Genomic DNA, 12862 nt, shown 5'->3' with positions numbered 1-12862 from the left:
CTTTGAACGATATTTTGTTAAGTAGACCTACTAATGACAAATTAGGAGAGTAATTAATAAATAATCATTCGACGAACGAAGTCCTTTATTCCATACGAAATAAACGAGCAATTTGCAGATTTATCAGGCTCTAATAATTCACATTCGCCAATTGGCATAGTTGTGCATATTGAATGATCCTATTATAACTCACATGTATATCACTTTTAAAACGGAGTTTTTAGTTTAACTGAGTCAATTTGGTTTATCTGATTTAGGCCTAGTCAGTGGGCGGATGATAAATAGTAAGGACTATCCTAACTAATGACGTTCTAACTCCATGCTTTAATTGATCAACTGTTTATGAACTAAATGTCATTCGACGAAGTACAAAAGGAAAGAGGTTCGGCGGACAAAATTTGAATGAATATAATTTTCATAGAATTAATACGTGGGACATCATCAGCCTACTCATTCATTTCATGAGAACATGCAGACCTGTTTTACCGAAGTAATGCAAAATGACCGGCAAAATGTTGTCATAACTTCGGTATTCCTTAATCCAAGTTTAATGAAATTGCTTAATTTGTCTGATTTTACTTTGTCTGTTCAAGTAAGATTGGTTTCCAGTCTAGAGTATACCCCTTTAAAGACCATCATGGGCTTGAGACTAAATAGGTCCTATTTATCAGAAATACGAACGGTAATTGAGATCGGGAAATAGGACGATATGAAAATCCCTTGTATGTTGCATTATAAAACTACGGAAAAATAATACAAAAGAACATTGGCCTTATCTTGAATATTTGTGCCCTTCTTAATTGTTCAATTTTTTTACAACCTTCGATCAAATCATGATTATTGGCAAAATCCCTTATAACAAAATAGCCCTTTTATGCACAATGCAAGGGGCAATAGTCAATTACCGCCACCACAACCACATGATTTTTATCAGCAGCATCATCATCAACATCATCATCATGTGTTGCATCTGCATCATCATCACCATGGTGGATCCTTATTCCTATCATCCAAAGCCAGAGCAGATCGAAGGCGCACTATTCATCATCGTCATCATTATAACCCCGTTCATTATCAGCATCAACATCATCACCATCATCATCCTATAGGCCCAAACCCCGCCCCTCTAGGCTAAATTTGAAGAAATATGATTTTGTATGGAAAAAAGAGGTTGGCACAAGCTTGCATTACCAACCAGTCCCCCCCCCCCCTAACTGCCACTATATACCACCATCACCACCACTGCACTGTCACCACAACCAAGAACAAGAATCAATTGCACAAGGTTGCTATCCGTCCCGTGGCACGTACACCCGAACGATGTACGGCGCGGCCGTGGCGGCCGGAGTGGCCCAGCGCTAGTATAGCGAGGAATACCGGCGTACATTCAGCTACTCCATCCCACAATTGCAAGGGCATAGGTAGGGACGAGCTTAACTGCTAATCGGGAGACTTAAAGAAACGTCAGATCAATTTTAATGCTAGACACTGAGTTGCACTTCAAACCGACAGTACTAATCATGAGTAATTCCGAATTTAAAGGCCAAATTTTGATATATTCTATCGTTGGATGCCCGTTCTGCATGCGAGCTAAACAGACTTTGCAAGATCTTGAATTGCCTTATTTGGACGTTAACCTCGATTCTTATGGTGAAAAAGTACGGAAAGAAGTCCGGGAAAGGACTGGTAGGAGTACAGTTCCACAAATCTTCTTTAACGCAAGGCATGTTGGTGGCTTTGATGATTTACAAGCCTTGGTAAGTAGACCATCATTCCCTGTCAAAATATTATTTACCTTTTTACTTCAGTCCCGTCTACTGCGCTTTATGTGTTGTTTTAGAAAAAAACCTAATCCAGTTGCAATTGCAACTGAATACAGCATCGCGACCACGCCCATTTTCCTTGTTTCTACCTCTAGAGCAATGGCATTATAAAAAATAAAGTATGAATATTAATACTAGAACTTAAGGCAGAAAGCATGAAACAGAAGTTTAGATACCTTTTCGCTAAATTTAACGGCTAAAATTATACTCGTACGTACAATAAAAAAATGTAACTATTTTAGATTTTAAGATAAAAAGTCTTTAAAGATAATCTAAGACTAAAGACTAACATTAAGTCGACCTGTTTGATAATCATGATGACAGAGTCTGCAATTTTACATTTTTACTAGAACCTATTAAGTTATAGACGTTAACATCAACTTTCAATGAATGTGTCAGTGTAGATTGAGCTTGAAAGTTGAAGATGGACAGATTGTGTTCCCCATGATATGAATGTGAGTAGTGCATTTAGACCCTATTTGAATTAGAATAATATGAAGTCCTGCTTTATTCGTTTATGACATGGTGTATCACTTCCTAATATGGAATTTTTCTTCCCATAAAATTTACTTAATACATGCATAACATACATGGCTTTAAAAATACTTAAACATTTTATTATTTTCATGCAATTGGCTGTATGTAAAAATATCTGTTCAGTGTGATTTCATTTCTATTGGTGTTCATTGTTGTAGCTTTAATATTTTTTTATTGCAGGATTGATGAAAAACAGCTTTTTACTGATCTTTAGTACCTGCATAAATGTATTCTTATAACTAAATAATTTTTTTGTTCTCCATTTAATTAGATTGCTGATAAGGATAATTTCAATCAATTGATTGATGAAGTGCGGAACAATGAGGCTCCTCCTGATGCCCCAAACATTCCTGATGCTAATGAAATGAAGCAAGAAAAAAGTGGTAAGATGAAGTATCTATGACTGAGAAATGAGAATGGAACATTTTCTTATTCTGTAGCATAGAAGACTTGAATAAGTTATAGATTATTTATTTTAAAAGTGTTGTGCTAAAGATTTGCTCTAAGATCTGGTATGAAATTCACAAATGAAATATAGATCTAAAGCTAGTAAAAATTCTGGTTTATTTCTTCTTCTTTTTTTCTTAAACCACTCCTAAACCATTTCATTTCTATCAAAAACATGAATCACATGTTTGTTGAGAGAATCTGTGGCTGTGGACAGTAATTCCCATACTGAATTTGTAAATATTGGGCATGCAGAAACATTTTTTTTTCAGTTCTTTATTCCATTTCCATTCAAAACATAATACTAAAGTAATTGAAAGTAAAAATCAAGTACAATTTTACAGAAACCAACTGCCTTATTCCCTGGACAGTAAATTGTGCATTAAGTTATGTACCCCCTCCCTCTCCCTTGCTTCATAATTGATGAAAATTACTAAAATTCTTAGACATGATTCAGTTAAATGATAATTAAAGAGAGCAATGTGTGATTTCATTTTGTTATTTCTTGTTCTTATTTTTTGGCAGATCTGGAATTCACCTGTGAGCTAGACGAGTATGCCGTCTTGATACGAGAGCTTAAGACCAGTGGGATCATCAAAGATCATCGGAAAGGCCTTTCAACCTACAAGAACACATTCCAGGCTAGAGAGTTTGTCGACTGGATAGTAAAGGCAAAATCATTTGAGGGTAAGGTCTGACGGGTTTTGCAGACCAGGGGAGCGTTTCATGAAAAGACTTGTTGGACGTTTTATCCGACATGTCCCATTTTATCCGACAGTTGCCATAGTAACAGTACCTCTTCGCCAATCAACATCAGAGAAAGATGTCAGATCTGACAACTTGTCAGATGAAAATGTTGATGAAACACTCCCCCAGGGGGGTGTTTCACAAATATACAGTGCATCCCAGAAAAAAGGAAACTGGGATTCTCATGTCTTCTATTCAAAGGATTAAGGAAACTGAATTATGACTTTTAATTTCATCATCATACAATTCAATTATTCCTCTATATGTTGATACCTAATATAAGACAAACACTTCACGCATTAATGAGCAAAACGAGTTTGAAAATTTAATGTCAAAATCAGGTTGCGTAGAAAAGTTGACCAAGATTGGTTCGTAATACGACGACAGTCCTTATTTGACAATTGACTAATTAGCATTTCTTTTGTATTAAGTTTTTCTCACTGATCCCTGAAATTCTCACTGATCCCTGAAATGAGAGCAATTTAGATTCAGATGTGAGTTTCTGCGCAAATCACTTCTGACATGCTTCAATATTTATTGTTTGTAATCAGCCATGCGTGAAAGATGTTGGTCTCATATTAAAGATGAGATTCCATGCTTACCATAAATTTCAAATTTATAGTAAAAACATGTATTCAATAATTGTGAAATTTTCCATTGAAAGCTGGTTTCCTTTTTTGTGGGACGCAATGTATACATGTAAATGGGCAAATTGATTATAAAGTCACAACATTTCTGTGTGGCTGGCACTGGTCTGTTGTGACTTTGAGGGCAATGAACTTGGGCGAGACTGAAAAGGAAATGAATGCAACAAAATATGTTTAGACAAGTGATTACCATTCTAGGAGCTTTTTGTTTTAAAAAAGAGTAATTTGATTAATGTGATATCAAATCTTATTATTTCAGAAGAATTATATAATTGCAGAATTGTAGATTACATTGTACACTACAATTGATCAAATTTTGGGAGGCGTTTCCGTGATTTGCAGACGTGATCGAGAGGGAGGGTTGGCGGGGTTGATTGCCCGCCCCCCCCTCCAAACTTTAGATTTGATAGCCAAGAAAGCTCTGCCGGGTAACAGTTTACATGACATTTTTTTTGCCTTTCCTTGTTATAGAATGTTTGATTGAACCAAGCTCATTTAAACAATTGCATTCTTTCTGTTAATTGATTCATTCTATTCACTTTATAGACCGATCCACTGGGATTGTAAGCGGGCAGGATCTGATCGATCGAGGTTTTGCGAGTACTGTGAAAGGATTTCATGACGGACGGTTTGAAGACAATGATAGCCTTCTAAGATTGCTAGAACATGATGAGAATACTGCTCTCAATTCAGGATTGTCAAGTGAATGTGAAGCTAGACCTGGTGAGTGACTGTTGAAATTGAGGTATCAATAATAGACTTGTATCCTGCTGCATTCGCCCCCAAAAACAATCTTTGATGAGAGAAGAAACACTTGGGGAGAGAAGACTGACACTAAGTAAAAAATTTGCAAAATCACTTTCAACTCATCCATTTTGTAAGACATGGCTACCTCAAAAAAAACATACAAACATATCTCTTCGTCGTACAAACAACTATCAACAGTTTCCGATAAGAACAACAAGATTTAAAAACAGTCCATTGCCTTTTTTGGTAGACATACTCAACAAAAGATGAGTGTGTAGACTAAGAAAGGCAATGCAAATGGTCATCCTCACCCCATTATAAAGTTATTTTTGTCATTTAAATAAGTGTCAGTCTCCTCTCCTTCAAGTCTGCCATTATCATATTACATTCACTCATTCATCATGTTATTGTCTTTTATGCCTTATTTAAAATGTATTAACTTTTAAATGTATAACCGTTTTTAATGCATTTTACTATGAATTTAATAATGTGCCAAAACCAACTTGTAAGCATGATCTTTCCAGCTTTTACTGTTTTTTCATGTATGATTGTTAACATGTTTGATTATCAATAAAGACCATTTTTTAATTGAATTGAATTGATTCCACCACTGGAATGTTGATCATAAAGAAAAATTGAGAAAATCAATGGGGATTCGGTGTATTCTTTCTTAGCCTACATTAGTGTTCAAGAGTCAGACCTTAATTCACCTTTTCAATGAACTTAGGGAAACTTGTTTTTTTAGTTGATAAATGCCAAAATGTTATGATTCTGGGGTTTGGTTTAGAGCCTTTCTGAGTATCACAGATTTGTGTAATCAGAAAACCCTGTTCTGAGACCTGTACCTTTTTCTAAAACCAGAAAAAGGTACAGGTTTTAGAGAAAATTTGCTGCCCATTTAATAGTGCATTGAAAATTGACGAGCAAAAAGTTTGTAACTTAAATGACCTCAAATAGTTGAAAGGCTCAAGACAGCTGTGCAGTATCAATGCGGGTGTCCTGACTATATTGATTTGATAAACATGGCTTATTTAAAACTTGTTTGAAACAATCCAATGCTTAAGAAAAGAATTTTTGGAAATTATGATATGATTGAATTTTGTTTTTTTTTCCTGTTTTAGCTTCAGATCTTGGGGAAGACATGAGGAAGCTTATTCTCTCTCTGTACAATGAATATCTTTCTTCAGATGGTAAGGTAAGACAGCATAACTTTACGGTGTAGTTCATTATGTGCTATCCACTAAACCCCGCGAGTGGGCACTTGTATATTGCGATGTATGCACATGCCAGTAGTAGGTTGACCCCTTTTTCATGCTCCGATTTCTGATCTCTCTTGACACGTGATATAATTCTAAGAAACCTGTTCATTCCCTATCTCTCTTTCTATCCCTCTTCTCCTCTGTTGTCTTCCTCTCTCTTTCTCGCCATTCTTCCCTTCTTCCTAGTGTGGGCAACTTGCTATTGTATTTGTTACATAGCCATTTTTCATTTCTTTTTATCACTTTTTTTTAGCTTTATTGAAAAAAGGCGAGTAAAACATGAATTTTGTCCATTTAGAATTCCTCATATACATAAACATGTAGGATAGAACATCAAATAGCAACAATATGGCAAATTTGTCCACTCTGCTCTCGCTCTTTCACTCTCTCTTTCTCTCTCCCTAGAGAGTGAATTACAAGGGTATTGCAGCGAGTTCACAATTCCAGACTTACACCCGGATGACTGCGCAGCTCTACAGAGTGGATGTGAAGTCCGCTTCTCGGGAGGAGAAGATTGCTTTCTTTATTAACATTTACAACGCCCTTGTCATTCACGGCTATGTCTCCTCTGGACCCCCAAAGAATCTGTGGCAGAGATACAAGGTTAGAGGTCAAAGATCATAATGTTCCTACAATGGAAATTAAAGGACACGTCCACCCCAACAAAGAGTTGTTTTGTATAAAAGGAGAAAATCAAACAAGCATAAGACTGAAAATTTCATCAAAATTGGATGTAAAATAAGAAAGTTATGACATTTTAAAATTTTGCTTAATTTCACAAAATTTATCTGCACATCCTGGTCTGTATGCAAATGAGGGAAGTGATGGCGTCATCTACTCTCTATTTCTTTTGTATTTTATTATATCCAATATGAAATATTCTGATTTTCCCCTCATTTTCATGTGAAAGAAAGTTTTGTTCCTGTCTGAATATGTAGATATACAATTGTCTTAACATTTTATGGTTCAATCAAGTTGGTCTTTATTGTCACATTAAAAAAAAAAATTAAATATTGTATAATTCAAACATTAAAAAACAAAAGAAATAGAGAGTCAAGGACATTATTGACTCTCTCATTTGCATGTCACTGACTTGTTCATATAACTATTTTGTGAAAAAGAAGCGAAATTTTAAAGTGTAATAACTTTCTTATTTTACATCTGATTTGATGAAATTTTTAGCATTATGCCTGTTCAATTTTTCTCTGTTCGTTCAAATCAACATTTTTCTGGGGTGGATTTGACCTGTAAAGTTGATTCATATTGATACACAGGTCTGAAAACAACTCATAGGGTGCTATGGAAGACTGCAAGTGATAATCTGGTTATTTGCAATGGGCGTAAATCATACGTTGTAGGTATCTTGGAGCTTTGATTCATCATTACCCGGGTCATTGGATTCAATCAGCCATTCCTGCACACAATTTGTGCATATCCTCCACTCCCTGTAGAGCACTCCAGCCAGTCGCCAATATGTTTCATAGATTTTAAAGTAATTTTTTAATGAAAATTCTTGTAACTGTCCATGCTTCACCCTGAACCCTAACTAGGCTGGGCTATTTTGATAGATCATAGAGCGGAGACTCCCATCCCCCCTCCTGATCTTTAGCTGTCAACCGGTAGTGTTTATTTTTTATATTTTTTATGTGATTTCAATGATAATGCTAATAAATGCTGACAATCAGAATTCTGCTTTAAATCAATAGATAATGGACTAAATATTTTATATATAACTTAAATATGGGTTTAGAAATTCCTTGCAGCTGCCTTAGCAATCTTTTAAGAAAATTATGAATTTAAAATTAATTTCCTTTGTACTTTATTACTTTAAATATGAATTTCTTTCTTTTTTGCTTACCTCCTTGTAACAGAATTTGTAAAGGGTTTGCACTTTGCACATGAAATCACTATTCATGGTTGACTGTATGATCTAAACAATTTCTCTTTTATAGATAATATCTACTAAATATATCACTTCTTTTAAGTTATTCAACTGTGTGAGCTACATTATTGGAAGCCAGCTGTATTCTCTCAACATAGGTTGATGCCTACTATCATATCTCTCTCCCTTTTTAGTTCTTCAACTATGTAAGCTACATTATTAGCCAACTGTATTCTCTCAACGACATAGGTTGATGCCTACTACATGTCTCTCCCTTTTTCAGAGCTGCCAAGTAGTACGGATTTTCAGTATTTAGTACTGAAAAATTAGAAGAATACTGATGGTTTCATGCAAAATACTGATTTCTCAAGTTTCAGTTTTATGTGTTGTCCTATGGTATTTCTTTGAAAATACTGATCCTTGCCAAAATACTGATTTTCAGCTTTGAAAATACTGAAATGTTTTTGCTCAGGTTGGCAGCTCTGCTTTTTAGTTATTCAACTACATGTATGTGAGCTACATTATTGGAAGCCATTTGTATTTTCTCAACATCATAGGTTGATGTCTACTTTCATATCTCTCTCCCTTTTAGTTCTTCAAGTAAAGCTACATTATTGGTAGCCAACTGTATTCTTTCAACATCATAGGTTGATGCCTACTATTATATGTCTCCCTTTTAGTTCTTCAACTATGTGAGCTACATTATTGGTGGTCAACTATATTCTCTCAACGACATTGAGAATGGAATCCTGAGGGCGAACAGGAAGCCACTAGGCTCCCTCTCCAGACCCTTCTCAAAGAGCGATCCTCGCCTCCAGGTGGCGCTAGACCAGCCGGAACCGCTCATCCACTTTGCGTTGGTCTGTGGAGCTAAGAGCTGTCCACCAATCAAGACGTACTCAGGCAAAGTAAGCATTGTAAATTCTAAGCAATTGATATGGTGTTTTGAAGAATTTCCATATTTTTCTTAATGATACTAATACTCCTATTACAAAAATGATGATGATGATGAGGACGACGAAGATGACGATAATGATGGTGATGGTGATGATGATTTTTGTTTTTATTAACCTTTTGTAAACATGTATATTTCAGCCATTGGCTGCCGTATTTGTATTTTTGTTTTTGAAATAAATATATGTATGAATATGATGATGTTGATGATAATGTTGATGATGATGATGGTGATGATGATGATGTTGCTGCTGATGATGATGACGATGATGATGACGCTGATGATGTTACTGATGATGATGATGATGTGGTGATGCTGATGATTTTGATGGTGTTGCTGATGATGAAAGAGTTGGTTCACAGCCCTAGCAATGTGATTGTTAAAGTTCACATTCCACAGCAGAATGGAAATTGTGCACTGTAAAAGGCTTGCCAGGCCTAAGAAATATCCAAGGTCCCTTTGGAAGCACAGAAACATTAGATGATAAAATTATAAGTGCTATTCACAGACTAATGACTATTATTATCACCATCATCATCATCACCTCTTTCATGCCTTAATCTGGTTTATACTTCCTAGGATGTTATGAACGAGTTACAGTTAGCAGCAGAAGCTTTCCTGGAAGGGTCTGATGGGTGCCAGGTCATTGTGGACAAAAAGGAGGTTAAGTGCAGCCAGATCTTCAAGTGGTACAGAGAGGACTTTGGCAGGAACGATAAAGACGTAAGAATTATTTCCTTATCGTAAAGGTTTACTTCCCCAGGTCCCTGAAGCATCAAACTTAGCTATTGATTATTGGGCTGGGACCTGTCTTACAAAGAGTTAAAGTTGATTGATCAATCATAAATATGGAAAGCCAGCAACGTCAGCATCTTATAAATGCATGTTTGTTCAAAATGTTTTCTAGATAAAATGTATATTCATAAATTCATTATTTTCTTGACAATTTAGATTTTTCCCCTTTGTTAACAAAGGACATTTTGCCAAATTCCTGTAGAAAAATTATGACACTGATGGATTTCCATAGAGTTATGATTGATTGGATCAATCGTAACTCTTTGTAAGACAGGGCCCTGATCTTCAAAGTCTGAATCACCCATCAAACATACATCTATAGGTAAATGTAGGTCCACTGGCAGTCAAGGGGCGCAAGAGGAGCCCCTCTATATATTGGGAATCACCCATCAAACATACATCTATAGGTGAATATAGGTCCACTGGCAGTCAAGGGGCGCAAGAGGAGCCCCTCTATATATTAGGAATCACCCATCAAACATACATCTATAGGTAAATATAGGTCCACTGGCAGTCAAGGGGCGCAAGAGGAGCCCCTCTATATATTGGGAATCACCCATTAAACATACATCTATCTGCGCCAGTCTTGTTTTCAGATTTGTTCTTTGCACCCCTTCTATTTTTGAATCCTGTATCTGCCACTGATGTCCATCCTTTTCTAAAATATTCTGTGCCTTTGACAGGTTGCTGTATTTATATCCAAGCACATGGGAGAGAGTGAGAAGAAGAAATCACTGCTGCAGGTCATAGGTCACAAGGACTACAAGGTCAGTTATATGAAGTACAACTGGGGTATCAACTCCCAATAGAGAATGGCTTTTCAACGCCTATTGGAAAACACTTCTATGCACAATATTTTTCTATGAATGAGTTTACAGTATCATGCCAAAAATAACTATCGACATTTCAGGTAAAGTCAACTGGAATTAGATTTATACTGAATATTTTTTTGTTTTGTAAGAAGCGAAAACAACAATAAATTAAATTTGGATCAATCTTGATGAATAATAGTATGGTTGATTCTGGGACGATATTGAATGAAGAGCATACAGTTCAAAATATTGAGACATTCAGAGCTTCAGACAAGTTAATAAAAATCATCATTTCAAGTCGACCCTCTGCTCCAAAGATTCCCTGAGGTCGAATTGATTTTTTAGACCAGATTATTCAAAACATGTTACCTCTTCTAAGTCAAGGTTTCTGTAGTTGCTGGTTATATCATATATTCATTTTGTGTACATGTATGATTGCAGAAGTGTTTATAGTCATAAGATTTAATTCTAATACTAATAATGAATTTTATTCATAGAAATCCATAAAGCCTTTGAAATGCACAGGGAAGTAATGTTGATATCATATTGTATTTTTTTTCAAATCAGATTGCGATTAAGAAGGCCACAAAGAGTATCTAGATTATGATACTTTTATTTCTAAATTTAGAGCAGAAATTCAAAATTCTGGAATAAATGATTAATATTTTCATTATTATTACTTATAAAGAACTTTTGCGTATATTTATAGTATGATCATTGTGGATAAAGCACACAATCTTCTTGAAAAATTAATGTGCAATTTAGCGTTTTGGCCATTGGTACCATCATCTATCATGTTTGCTGATTTTTGCCGTAATGGTGTGGTCGACAGCCAAGATCCTGAGGCCCTAGCCTGGGCCACATATGGTCTACCAAAAACAACCGATCAGAGGTGGTAAAGTGTACATGTATTCTTAAATATCAATTGATAATTGGCATGTTATCAAGGAGTTATTGTGAATTTATGAATTTATCAAGTACATATTAAAGAATTCCTAAGATATCTTTATTTAGTTTGTATAAATATGTGAAATGTTAGAGTAGGTGCTTGATATGACAAGTTTATTGTATTTTGTGAAAGCGAAGTTTCTCCATTTTTATTGCCCGATATTGTCATTAGTTGCTATTTTCCAGTCCAAGCTGTGTTGTTGTATGATTGTAATTGTTGTGTCAAAGTAATTTGTATATGTTGAATAAATAATTTCAGTCCCCCTCCCCCCCCAAAAAAAATAAAAATATATATATATATATATATATTATATCTGTTAAAGTCAGCCTTGTGGAAATACTAAAAGTGATATTGAGTGAAATTTTGCAAATTTGTGGTATACATGTACTTGTAATATACTTATTCAATCATTTCATACACATGTACATGTTAATTTATAATTCTGATTTATCAAAATATCCTTTTCTTCACATGTATCCAACATTGTGGTCATACTCCTAAGTTTTATATTTTATATAGCACACTGATTTATGATCTTGCGGAGTTTCTATTTTAGTAGGTTGATTATTATGGCTGATATTTATGTATGCATACATATACAGTACATTATTATTATTATTACTTATTATTTGTACTGCGCTTTTCCCATTAGGCCCAAAGCGCTTACAATGAATTGGTAAGATGTATTATACAAAAATTACAAAGTGTGAAAGAGATGAGTTTTTAAAGACTTTTTGAAGATTGCTAATGATGGAGACTGTCTAATTATTAGTGGCAGATCATTCCAGGATTTTGAAGCCGACACCGTAAAAGTTCTGTCACCAGCTAATGTATAAAGATGTATGTTTAACAATTTCAGGTAAATGATCTGATCAAACTGCTCAATTTCATTTTAATGTTGATACTTTTTTCAGGGTAAATACATAGGCCCGTATTCTGAAGTCAGGTTTAACTTAGACCATGGTCTAACTCTGTGCTAAGTTATGGGAAGCCAAAAGTGTCAAAATTTTTATTCAATTGTCTGTTCCTTATGTTTGCTGTGCTCTTTCCTGATTCATCAATGGCGAAGAAAATCATCTTTTTATACTTCCTAGACAATTATGAATGATTTGAGAGCCAAATGAGCTGAAATATGGTATCTCTATTGTTAGTGATTTATGTAACAATTGGCTATCCATACTTAAACCACAACTTTAAACTTGAGTTTAAGTTAAACCTGACTTCAGAATATGGGCCATAGCATCTCTGAAAATTTCACCTTC

The 12862-nt window shown here is 35.1% G+C and overlaps 1 protein-coding gene across 1 annotated transcript; it reads left to right on the top strand.

Moving 5' to 3' along the window:
- The first annotated feature begins 1296 nt into the window (after window positions 1-1296).
- On the top strand, window positions 1297-11867 carry LOC121426797. The gene is made up of 9 exons (XM_041623194.1): window positions 1297-1757; window positions 2632-2743; window positions 3333-3494; window positions 4748-4924; window positions 6070-6143; window positions 6613-6810; window positions 8770-8997; window positions 9624-9767; window positions 10523-11867. The coding sequence occupies exons 1-9, from the start codon at window positions 1479-1481 to the stop codon at window positions 10646-10648; spliced, it is 1500 nt and encodes a 499-aa protein (XP_041479128.1). The 5' UTR covers window positions 1297-1478; the 3' UTR covers window positions 10649-11867.
- The last annotated feature ends 995 nt before the right edge of the window (window positions 11868-12862 follow it).

Source organism: Lytechinus variegatus, chromosome 13 (assembly GCF_018143015.1).
Source record: "Lytechinus variegatus isolate NC3 chromosome 13, Lvar_3.0, whole genome shotgun sequence".
Lineage (NCBI taxonomy): Eukaryota > Metazoa > Echinodermata > Echinoidea > Temnopleuroida > Toxopneustidae > Lytechinus > Lytechinus variegatus.
This window is presented reverse-complemented; position numbering and strand designations above follow the sequence as displayed.